Source organism: Coturnix japonica, chromosome 2 (assembly GCF_001577835.2).
Source record: "Coturnix japonica isolate 7356 chromosome 2, Coturnix japonica 2.1, whole genome shotgun sequence".
Taxonomy (NCBI): Eukaryota; Metazoa; Chordata; class Aves; order Galliformes; family Phasianidae; genus Coturnix; species Coturnix japonica.
Window position 1 is genome coordinate 57,765,595 of NC_029517.1, and position 13,345 is coordinate 57,778,939.

Below are 13,345 nucleotides of genomic sequence, written 5' to 3' on the forward strand. Positions count from 1 at the left end.
GCTCCAGTTCCCAGCTGTTTCCCCTTGTCCTGTCCCTACACATTGCTGAAAAGACTCTGGCCTCACCACTTTGCTTCCCACACCTTGGGTATTTACTCTCAGTCGTCTTAATGCTAAACAGACCCAGTTCACTAAGCCTTTCTTCATAGGGGAGATGCTCCAGGCCCTTCACCATCTTTGTGGCCCTCTGCTGGACTCTTTCCAAGAGATTCCTGTCTTTTTTTGTACTGGGGAGCCCAGGACTGGACACAATACTCCAGATGATGTCTTATCCAGGGTGTAAGTAGGGAGGATCACCTCCCTTGACCTGCTGGGCATGCTATTTTAATGTATCCCAGAACGCCATTGGCCTTTTTAGTGATGAGGGCACACTGCTGGTTCGTGGCCAACCTGTCATCTACCGGGACACCCATGTGAGACTACAGTGAAAGACTGCTCTTTTTACAAATATTTGATATGTCATAATTAGCCCTATTGCATGTCAACTATTATTTATTTATTTATTTATTTATTTATTTATTTATTTTTCCTTGTGTGTGTATGCTTAAAACTACATTCCCAATCAGTGCATTGTGGACACTTTATTGACTTCCACTGTTATACCCAACTTTATAGATAATTTAATAAGTTGTAGGTACATATAACACAATGGAGACAGATGCTGAAAATAACCAGAAATCTACCATGTGAAATAAATTATTCACCATAGTATAAAATACTACATTTTTCTTATTTTTGTCACTGATGACTAGAAGCCATTTAGGACATGAGGGAGATAGTGTAGGTTTAGCCATCGTATCAGAACGTAACTACACAAACTCAATTAGTTGTGCAAAGTTCTACTGTAAATCCCTTTTGTTTCATTGCTCTTCTTCTCCTAGTGAGAGGCATATATTGTTTGCATTTATTCCAGGGAGTGTTGTTCTCACAGACATGATAGTGTAAGCAAAAAGCTGCTCTATGTACCAAAGAGAGTGGAAGCAAGGTGAAAGCCTGTCTGCATACTTGTGGCAGTGTGCACAATATTCCTGCTTCTAGAAAAGAGTTGAAAGTATAACAACTGAAACAATGATCCAGTAATTGTCTTTAATCGCCTTTCTGTTCAGAATCTTGACTTACATGTTTATGCAGGCAGAGCAGGAAGGGCACAGGGTGCCACTTTTTTCTGATCTGGGAACACTAGAGTGCAGTACGCAAACAGGATGACCACATGTCACAATGGACAGGCTGAGACAGAAACCCAGACTGAGAGGCCTTTCCCTGCTGATGTGTGACCCAGACAGAGCACTTGAAGAGCAAAATTTATGCTCAGACCTTCAGCTGTGGGAAACGCTAGCATGAAGAAAGAGCAGGGTGTCATGGATGTAAGTGTGCCCAGCTTGATGAACTTTTTGAGCATGCATCCAAAGTGTAAGGGCTGATTTAGTTGCCAAGTCCCTCTCTGTTGTATTTGGAAAAGTTGAGGTCGCCAGGTAAGACCCCCAGCAACTGAAAAGGACAAAGGAAGACCTGGGGAACTAGAGACTGGTAAGCCTCATCTCTGTGTTTAGGAATATCATAGATTGAATCCTCCTGGAAGAGATATTATAGAACATGCAAGATTCACCACAGGCAGATCACACCTAACCAATCTCATAGTCTTCTATGATGGTGCAATAGCATCACTGGACAACAGAAACGCAACTGATGTAGACTATTTGGTTTTATGCAAGTCCTTAGGCATAGAGATGGGTTTTAAGGGTTGATTGTTCAGTAGATACAGAATTGTTTGCATGACTGTAGTGAAAGGATTGTTGTCAGTAGTTCCACATCACAAGTCAGGGCCCTGGGCGACAGTGATTTCTAACATCTCTACCAACAACATAGCAAAGATAGAGTGTCTCCTCATCAAGTTTGCTGATAAGACCAAAGTTGCATGGCACAATTGACACAATAGAAAGAAGGAATGCCAGCCAAAGTGACCTGGACAGAATTGAAAATGGAACCCATGTGAAACTAATGAAGTTCAACAAGGCCAGGTGACATGAATTTACACGTGAATAATGGTAATCCCAGATATGCATGCAGACTGGGAGAAGAACTCATTGAGAACAGTCCTACAGGGGATTGTGAGTCCTGGTGGATGAACCAGCAGTGCATGCTCACAGCCCAGAAGGCCAAGAGTTTTCTGGCCTGCATCAAAAGAAGGTTGGCCAGCAAGGTAGGGGGAGGTGACTGATCCCCTCAAATGTCCTTGTATGACCCTGTCTGGAGTACCGTGTCCAAACCGAGGTCCTTCTGCACAGGACGTTTGTGAAGCTGTTAGAGTAGAGGGTCCAGAGGAAGGATTCTGTGTTAAATGTCAGCATGTGATCACAGAACAGTTTTCTAGAAAGTCACTGATATAGACACAGTTTTAAGGGGATTTTTAAGAGTGGAAAAATACTCTGAAGAGGCCCCAGCCTCTACATTAGAGCTAAGAGGAATCAATTTTATTTTTTTTTCTCTCAAAAATACTCTTAGATAATTTTAAACTTCTCCCACATGGAAACTCATTAATTCATCATCTATGCTACTGAGTCCTGTGAAAACATATGGAATTTTTAAATAATTGTATTCTTACAAGATTTACCAATCATCTTATGAACCTAAGATCAAAAGATAGTGGTAGGATGGAACTGAACAGTCATCAGTTCTCAGAGTCTCAGTGATTTCTATTTAGAGATTAAAAATAAAGATCATTAAAAACAAAAACAAACAAAAAAAAACAACAACAACAACAAAAAAAAACAAGTAACCATTGACCTCTAACTTTGTTATAACCAGTGAAATTACATTAACCTTTATGAATATTTTAAATTTTATTTCTAGTAAAACATATTTGCAGTTAGTGTGACTACTGGCAGAGAGAAAACCAAAGTAAAACAAAAGCCCACCAAGAACTAAAGTTAGTTTAAACAAAACATCTCATCTGATTCACACAGAGCATAGAAAAACGCATATATTCCTGGGATGCTACACCAGATCATCATCCAAGTCCAATGAATATGGTGTTGGACTACCTCATAAGTCATGTAAACACAGTCTAGAAAGTTGATTCCACAGCTCTACGTACTGATATCACACAATATTTAAGAAACAAAAAAATCAAAAAGGAAAAACAAAACAGAAAGACAAGAAGGAAGGAAGAAGGGAAAAGAGAACAGGGAAGGCTTAACTGCATATTTAATACTTAAAAACATTGTGTAGATACAGGAGGACATAAAAAGACAAATTAACAATAAATTCTGTCTAGAATAAGGTTTGTTCAGCTATGCACAAACTGTAAATGTTCCGTTGCTTGTGATATTCCTATGAGTGTATTTTAAAGCCCACGCTGATAAACATCTTAGCAAAATACATATATGCTTTAATTACAATGCTAAATTGAACAAAGGTATGTACTCCATTTGTGCCATAAAGGACATACAGAATCATTAGAACCAACTTCAGTTGTTTTGAGCTTGGAGGATGATTTCATATTCTAGTCAGAGGTTAAAGTGTCTTGATACTTATACTAACAAAAGTTAAAAATCAGTACAAAATGCATTGGTCAACATAAGTAATAAAAAAAAATAATTTAAATGCCATTTATTTCACTTTCAGATATCTATCAGATTCTGGAGCACTGTAACTAGGGAAGTACAAATCTGCTTGATTTTCTTCACGTAATTCCTTTCCCAGTTTCTCCATGATTAAATATTTAAGCAGATAATACAATTCAAACATTTCTGTATATCTGCAACAACTACATGCTTTATTTTCTGGTAGGGGAATCTCTAGGAATTAAGGTAAGGGGAAAGAAAAACACTGCTCTAATGCTCTTACGAATTCACCTCTCACCCTCTTCCACAGAACTGGAAGGTATCCTAGGCCTGCCATCACTATAGCTGATCATGTAAATGTTTTCCTAATAAACAAGTGCTGTAACATTTAATATTCTGCTTTAATAATAGTGAATAAATCAGCACATAAGCCTTTTTTGTTGTTGTTGTTCATGTGTGCCCTGTAATCTAGATTTACTCTAAATTAAACCAGATGGTGATTGCTTAACTCTTTAGTTTGAAGCTCTTACAGTGCAGGACAACAATTAAATGCAGCTTACTCTGGGGAAATCGAGGTGGATTGTCATTGACATCAGTCAAAGTGATGTTCACAGTAGTGGTCCCTGATAATCCACCCATCTGGCCTCCCATGTCCTTTGCCTGGATAACCACTTGGTACTGCTCCCTGTTCTCTCTGTTCATATTTGGCAAAGCAGTCCGGATGATGCCTTAAATAAGGAACACACAAAAATTGTTAATCACACACACACACCCTTTTTTTTTATAAACATGCAGCAATCTAAAGCTTTTTGTAGTAGTCTGTGAAATGTATTTACAAAATATTCATTTCATGTTTTAAAGTACAAATTTACTTTCATAAGCTTCATAGTCTTCAGTACAATCTGTTAAAAAAAAATCCCCCTTCATTCTACATCGCAGCTCCCTTTCAAGTTTACGTTTCAAGCTAAAGACAGTTTGAGATACATTCAAGAAAACATTATTATACTAACTAGAACCATTTTAAAAAATGCCAAGCAACATTTTCTAGTACATGTATCCTTCTTGTTGCCTTTATCACTTAGATCCTCACACTGTTACAGCTATTTCAATTGTACCACTGTAACATTATTTACACTTTATGGTATTAGCAGTGATAATTGTGAGTTTTTACATTTATAATAAGAAATATGAGTTACAATGAAAATAGCAAAATATATTATTTCATTTCAATTAGCTTTTAAATTTTTCTTAAGGTGATTTTCAAAATGAAAGAACAAGTCTCCTGACCTGTTTCTGGTTCCACAGAGAAATATGGCTGTCCTTGAAGTATGCTGTAAATGATTCTGGCACTGTTACCATATGAAGGGTCATCGGCATCCGTAGCTGTGACTTGCACCACAGAGGTACCTTAAGCATCAAAAGTCAACTTAGTTTCACATAGTACTAAACAGAGATCCAGAACTTTAGTTTCCATTCAAGTAAACCCCAAAGAAATTTTCAGCTGATGCTGAAATACATTTATCATCTTAGTCAACTTCAGACTCACACTTTTCTGTTCCATTTTATATTAATTAGATCTAAATTTCCATAATCCCACAAGTGTAATTAAGATGCAATAAATAAAGGTAAACGTTAGCAGTGTTTGAATTCTTCTCCCTACCTTGCTATCATGCATTCATACTTATGTACTCCTATTAGAGCACATGTTCATTTTTATTGCAATGGATATCTGCTTTTCATTTCCCAGAACAATTTATGTTTTCTTTTGTTTTTGATGTCAGTGTAATATAAAATGCCACAGAAACACATGACAAAAATATTTTTGAATAGGTCATCAAATGTGGGGAAAAAATAGTCATCAGTTTCATAATTTCGTGCGGGTTGGAAGGGACTTTAGAGATCATCGAGTCCGGCCCCCGGGATTCGAGCCTCTGTGTAGCAGAGCGGCACTTCTACCACTTGCGCCACAGGGGGGATTCGAACTCCGGGCCCCAGTGTTGCATGGCGGCATCTTTAACCACTGCGCCACCGGGGCACACAATCCTTCCACCTATCCTTTAGGTGGAAAAAGATAGGTGGAAAAAGTTCCACCTATCCTTTAAGTGGATACATGGGTATTAGCAGAAGAAATATTATCATATGGTCTTTGAAACGACTTAGTTATAGAGATAGAACTGAGTTATACAAGTGCTGCCAGTATTGTGAAATAAATCACCTGTAAACTCAAGCAACATGGAGGAAACCAATTATTTCCTCTCATAGTTAGGGCTACATTACATATTTATTTTGACATGCATAGGTAAGCAAATAGAAATAAAAGCTACAACACCCCTTTGAGAATTCATAAGGTGATGACAAATCAGCTTTTGATAAGTCAATTTTTCAATCATATGAACAATTTTTGCCAGTACCAATGATATGATTACATGCCTAATGGTTTAATCTGTGATGAATTTTCAACTGTATTACAACAGAAATGCTTATTTCAGCAAGGCCCTAGAAGTACTTGCATCTCATAATAAAGTCAATAACCGGCAAAATCCTAGCTACATTGCTATTGATCATAAAAAAGAATGAATCATTGATTTAACAGAACAGAGTCTCAAACACAAAGTTAAAAATTAAAAAAGCTACACAAGTATAATTGGGAAAAAAAAAAAAAAAANAATTGGGAAAAAAAAAAAAAAAAGAAAAAGAAGAAAAAAAAGAAAAAGAAAAAAAAAAGGAAGCTTTGAGTACTTTCCAAAGTATTAATTTCTGTTTTAGTAAGCATCCAGAATAGGGTAGAAACTGAAAATGAGAACATTTGTTAAATACAATACTGTTGGGAGAGCTGTCATAAAGACTTGGCCAATTTCTGATTCACGAGTATCTCACATAGGCCACACTAAACTGTATCTCAAATCTGTTAACTATATTTCTGTTAAAAAGATACAGAAGCCTTGTGTTTGAATATGGATTATTTGACTGAATTGAAATACACTGTTTAAACCATCGTGGCAGTAAACTGCTGTGCTAATATTGATGCTAGCTCCTAAATAATACTTGCTCCGAAATAGCAAAGTAGTGTTGTGTAAAAGGAAGATAAGAACAAATAATGTTTGTTAAATTAAGTTCTGCAAAGAGTTAAAATAATAAAATAATAATAATAGAAAAAGAAAACTAAATACAGACAAATGCTTCCTCAGTGTGACATCACAGCTTCCTGGATATACTCCTCTTTCCTCCACAAACTGGCAAAAACTTTTCATATACAAGCACAAACTAACGTAACATTATTCAAGATTTTAAATTATTATACTCTATATTTGTAAACACTCATTATTATGATTGAAAAAAATGTATTAATGAGAAAAGTCTATGTAGCAAACTCATGAAAGGTAGTATTTAGGATCTATTATGTGCAACTGAGTTATTTATTGTTCTAATTTTTGCCTCTCTTTTATATGTTCTAATTAGTAGTAATTATTGATAGGAAATCATTTATATGGGACAAATATAAACTGTTGTTTATTATATAAGATTAGAGAAAAAATTAAGTAATTGATAGCATACAGTGCCTTCAAGATTTGCACCATCCTTCTGTTTTATACATTTTTTATTTATAAATATTTTTACTTTTCAAATAATTTCAAGCTTAGTCACCCTAAATGAAAGCTATATCAGTAACAAGTCTGCAATTTAACCCAGTATAAAACTTTCCCTCTTCTCACTCCTTCACTGTGGGGAAAAAAAGTTCTCTTACACTTGTGAAATTGCAAGCTTCTTATCAAAGGTAAATAAATCTGAGAACTGCCTCTTGGTAGGCAAGGGATAGAAGAATGAAAGCAGAAGTAAAAATAAATTTGTATGCTAGTTGATAATTTCAGACATGGAAGAAGAATGATTAAGGGGGAGCATTGCAGTAGGATTGGGCTAGGAAAATAAGGCTCCGGTAGGAAGCCACTGAGCATCATCACTTTAGAAGTTGAGGTCAGAAGTGAAAGGTCTTTTAGAAACTTCGAGCTACTGCTTTAAACTCAAGACAGTCATTCACTTCAGATTTTTGTGTTGTTTGATAATTGCAGTTAGAATAGGAATAATGATAACTGCAGGTTAGCTTTATCTTCACTTCAAATTGCACGTTTAACACTTCAAGAGATCATTTGAATCAAAAGAAATTAAGAAAACCACCCTCATTAATGTTATATTGTGTGTATCAATTGTCAAACTATTAATTTCTTGTCCTGCATCAGTTCACTGAAGACTATTGATAACTCAATACTAGTAGTTTATTGTTTGCACAAGTCTTAAATTTGGACCAGAAATCCCAAGGCACTGATTTTGATCACTCATGTTGGTGTTTGCAATGTGACTTAGTCCTTGTCAGTTAGTCCGAGTCTTTCTCTCTGCCTTTTATATGAGGATGTACAGGATCCAAAGACTAATCTGAACTCTACAGGAGGACTTAAATGACACGGCAATAATATAACAAAGAATTTGGCACCAGCTATGGTATTACTAAGGCATGAATACAACTGTGAACTATGTAACTTCCTCCTCATATTATTAGAAGTTTCATTACACAGTAAACTAGAATTACATAGAGGTGTGCTAGGCCCAGAAACAAACTGACATTTGTCAGGTTATTGCAATTGTTAGAAGGCAAATGTGAAAATAATTTTAATTATACTGTTTGAATTTCTCTAAGGCCTGATAATACAGTAGTACTTAATACAGTTGGCCCTTTTAAATGGTTTCTTAACAAACATCTCCAGACAGTATACAAGTATTAATGATTTCAGCCTCACCATGTATTTATGATATAGAAGTCTTAGAGAAGAATTACCATAAATAATTAAATGGGATTTAGGGGGTACTATAAACAACAGATATCTATTGTACAGTTGAATTTGTAACTTATTTCCTATATCCAAGTGAGTTATGCACTATTTAAGATCAACTGCCCTCAGTAGTAAATTATCCATTCAAGTAACAAGTTGAATTAGCAGAAACCTTCTGTTCCTTCTAGTAGAAAAGAGGAAATAACCAGATATGTTCTCCCCTGTAACAAAGTATTGGAAAGGGTTGCATATTCAGAGAAGTCTGTGTCAGTGCACTTTGCTTACATGTTGCTTTTGTAACTTGGAAAATAATAAGCTGGAGACAAGGCTGGCAAGGATGCTTGTAGTTCTAAAGTGATCTATTTAAAATTGTTTGTAAAATATTTAAATATCTAATATGACCTCATTTTTCAGAGTCTGTTGTTAACATCATAAAACTGCAAATCATTTAATACAAAAGATTTGGTGAAAGAACTATGGAAAAAGAGTAAAGAAAAAAATCTGTTAATAGGAAAAAAAGAAGCAAGTGTAATGAGATAAATGCAATGGTAGAAGAAAAGGATTAAGCTCCGGAAGTTGTTGGAGCAGCACTAATGAGGGAGTGAACAAAAAGCCTGGGGAGAAACCCAAGCAATAGTAACTCAAAACACTGTCTGAAGACAAAAAGACAGACACAGTTAAGGATGACAAGCTATCTGTGGGAGACCAAACCTGCAGATCACATGCGAACCCAGTGGGAGATTACACTGAAGTGTATATCAATATCTGTAATGTACAAGTGGAAAACAGATGCAACTAGAAATGCAAAGTGCTTCTGAGTAAAAGATTCATAAAATGTTGCTCAACATCATAAATATAGAATGAAATAAGGATAAATAATGATTAGATTACATCTAGGTACAATGAATGAACAGAGAAGCAACATCAAATAAAAGAAACGGTGTACTGTTCTGAAAAGAAGTCTTGGTGATCAAGAAGATATGGAGAGTGTAGAAGGGGCAGAACAGAAAAACAAGATGTCTTCAAGTCTATTGACCTAAATGTGAGATCCTGATGTTAGCACATTTATCCCCGCCTTTACTATGATTAATGAGCAGTAGAAGAAAGATGAACAAGGCAGTCCTAGATTGCAGTTTATCTCTACATTTCTTTTATCTCTAAGTCTTAAACTTCCTTAGTCAATAGTTAACATGAAAAAGGAAGTGGAAGCTCTAAGATTTTATTTTTTGATCCACTTGACATGTGTCTCCAGACTATTCAGCAATGTCCTTTAAATAAGCTTTCCCTAAGGAATTTTTTTTTTTTTTAATTTTTTTTTAAAAGTCATGATTCTAGAAATCCAATCAGCAAAACCAGTAAAAATTAGTATTATATTTTGTTTCTATTTTAGAACAATAAATAAGGAAGCCTTTTCAGTTCTCTGACAGATGGAATTCCAGTGCAGACCAACATACAATCACAGAATCAGGATGCTCAAAGTCCGATCCAGCCCAGCCTCAAATATCTGAGATCCACAGCTTCCCTAGACAACTTGTTCTAGTACATCGCCACCCCTAGTAAATATCTAATCCAAATCTACCCTCTTTCTGGTGCAAAGGCATTATTTCTTGTCCTGATAGAGACCCTTTACAGCTTTCTCATACATTTCCTTTAGGAACTCTAGGTGATGTGGACAGTATATGCAGAAATCAAATACATTTGCTTTCCCTGCCTTCCAGTTTTGAATACTGAAATCTTATTGCTGAGTGATGACTTCTTAATGTTGCAATCACAACACACAAGAAGACTGAAATATTTTCTTAAGAATAGAACTGAAGCTACTGTGGATGTTTCCTGGATATTAAGAAATTAACATTTTTATCTACTATAGTATAATGAATAAGTGAATTTTTAAGGAAATATTTTGAAAACTCAAAATACAGCCTAAAGGTAGCTCTGCACTCCAAAATACTACTGTGTTTAATTCTGTCTACCTGGCATGATACAGGCCAGAACTTCATAGTTGTGGATAAAAAATCTATTCTGTTAGGATTGTGTCATTAATTTTGATAAAACTCAAACATTGTTCTCTTTTCATGTTAATCTTATCCTTAACACTTGACTATGCTTAGCAAACAGAGATCATTTTTCCACAATTCAGTGTTACTCAGATGTGGAGTCATGATGGAAAAACCCTTGGAAGACTCTAGGCAGAAATACATCAAGAAATGACAAGGGTTTTACTAATGTAAAGTTCTTGCTAAGCACTCTACCTGAAACTAAATGCAAAGAGGAGAATGAAGAGCAAACAGTCTACCTACAGGCAGTGAGTGCATCAACAGTACATGAGCAAATGTCTTTCACTCTTTCTGTGGCTGAGCAAAGTCAAGACAGATCTCCACACAGTGTGTATCACTGGGCGCTTCCAGTAAAATGAAAGAAAAGTTCATTGAGCATTCAACAAGCTAATTTATTAACCTTATTCTAGTAATTCTTAAAGGTAAAAGTGATTCACCATTATTTACTTTCTGTTCCTGTTTGTATTCTAAACTACTTTATGTTAATGCTTTAAACATTCTAAGTAGAAATCACAACATCTCTTTCTGGATGAAATACAAGTATTTGAATGAGCAAACTGAACTAAAAAGTAAATAGTCCATAAAGAAAAATTCCAGATATGACTGAATTTTCAGAAGATGGAGGAAAATCTGTTGAATAACATAATTAGAGCAGGCATTTCTGTTACAGTATAAAGCACTCACCCACTACTGACATTTCAGGAACACTAGCAGTATAAATTTCTTCTGGAAATGTTGGTTCATTGTCATTGATGTCATGGATTTTGATGACAAACTCAGATTCAGGTTCCACTGGTCTCAGAGTTCTTCTGTTAATAGCTTGGGCACGCAGGGTGTAAAAGGCTTTCTCTTCCCTGTCAATTCTCCGGGTAGCATGAATGTCACCTGTTTTTTCATCAATTATAAAAAGAGTACCTGCCCCATCTCCTGACAAAATGTATTTGAGAGATCCGTCTCCCTTGTCCTGATCAGAATGAAGCTGAAGAGAAAAAAAACAAACAAAAATAATTATATTTAGAAGTAATGAAAAATATTTTTAATTACTATAATAAATAAAATTTTGAATCCATCAACCAAGAAAACAGTCATTTTCAGTAACTTCTGACTAGAAGGCATGATGTTACACTGAAGCATTTGTTTCTTAACTTAGCTCCAAGAATCTTTTAATTTGACTGTAATGGCAGATTTCAGTTTTGCAGCAACACCTGTTCTCTGCTAAGAAACCTTTGCACCACAATTCTTAAAGAAGATTTTTATGTTAATACTGACCTTTTCCTTCCTTGAAGAGATCCTATTAAAAATTCACAACCTGCTGTGCTAGTTGTAAATTCACTAAGCAGATAAAGTACATGGCAGGGTACATGACAATTAAGGAAAATAGAACAACTGACTTCATGTCAGACTAATTTTAGCTTTCATATATCATATTATTTATATTTCTCCTAAACCAGGCTATTTATTTGAAGTCATTATCCTTTTAATTCCATCAACAAATGTAAATAGCCTCAAGGAAATTCACAAATTTATTAAGGATTCAGATAACAGGTGTTATGTCAGTACGATGTAATATTTAAGTAATATAATTCATCTATTAATGACCTTCAGTACAAACTTATTTCAGTACATCTGTATTGAAAAAAAACTTATTCTATTGCATTACCTTTTTAAGTACAATATTGTAGTTGACTAATTTGATCTTTGGATAAACTTAGCACAGTTTCTCTCATCACCTTTCTGTATCTGTCATTGATTTCATATCTAACTGAAGGAATCCAGCATTCAGATCTATTGTCACTATGAAATGAATATTTTATTTTTAGATTCAGCAGAAGGGTTACATCAAGCAGAAGTTTTGATTAATTTTAAAGGATATTTTGAATACTTTCAATTTTATGCATGCAGCAGTAAGAAACACATTTTGTAGCATATAAATAAGAAGCTACCTGCTACCTGTGCAGATTAACTATGTTCATAAACTTGTACTTCCATACAGAATGATAAACATGACCAGTTTAAAGAGATTCAAGGAGTTGCAGTTGTTGTAAATATAAATGATAACTATTTAGTTATTTTTGTATTGTAAATCTAAGGACCACTCATTAGTTCTCATGATTACTTCAAATATATGATATATATATATATAAAACTTTCTAATCTACATTATTTTAATGCATATTTTAGTGCAAGAAATTAGAGTGCAAGTGACTGTTTTTATAAGTAAGACTCTAAAAATATCAGAATGTTCCAAGATTTTTTGACAGAACCAGTTCCTTTCTAAACGTAGTTAACTGAACGCACATTATAAACATCAATTGGAATTACATCAAGATCATATATAATCACCTGAATAATTTTTGTTAATTCAAGTTCATATTTCAGGTCTCAAAAAACATCACACAATATAACCATCTGCCTTGAAAAGAAGCCCTGGATTTTTTTCTCTTTTACTGTGATGCCCTTCTACTGTTTTCCATAGCATCCATTTTAAGTCATTGCTAGGGGTATAATATGCCCTTTGTGCTGAAACCAGCTATAGTGGAGTGGTGGAACAAAATCCAGTAAAACAGCAAACTTCCCTGCTGTGAAAAAATTTCAAACACTGATTGACTGATGGACACCTACAATATGTGGAAGAGAAAGTGCTCATACAGGATCTTGAATTAAAGTATTTATGGAAAAAATTTAGAAAGCTACAGTTGACGTTGAACTACTTTGGTGTTTTATCTAAAGTTTCTTCTACTTTCAGTTTTGAAATAAACTTTTAGAAACACAGTAAATATTCAAAGAATATTAAACACTGTACATGTTAATATATCTAATGCATTTTTAGAAAATAAACTTATTCTTAATTTCTTCATTTCGTTCCACATGAACACTAAACATGTGAGTAGGGAAACAAAGG

The 13,345-nt window shown here is 34.8% G+C and overlaps 1 protein-coding gene across 10 annotated transcripts in view; it reads right to left on the reverse strand.

Moving 5' to 3' along the window:
- The window catches only part of CDH10 (cadherin 10), an 89,936-nt gene that overhangs the window by 22,197 nt on the left and 54,394 nt on the right, over positions 1-13,345 (reverse strand). For all 10 annotated transcript variants that reach the window (XM_015854461.2, XM_032442477.1, XM_015854458.2 and 7 more), the window contains 3 exons: positions 11,128-11,422; positions 4,851-4,970; positions 4,124-4,291 (listed from right to left, as the gene is read on the reverse strand). In XM_015854461.2, coding sequence (XP_015709947.1) covers positions 4,124-4,291; positions 4,851-4,970; positions 11,128-11,422 — 583 coding nt within the window. The remainder of the gene's footprint in view (positions 1-4,123; positions 4,292-4,850; positions 4,971-11,127; positions 11,423-13,345) is intronic.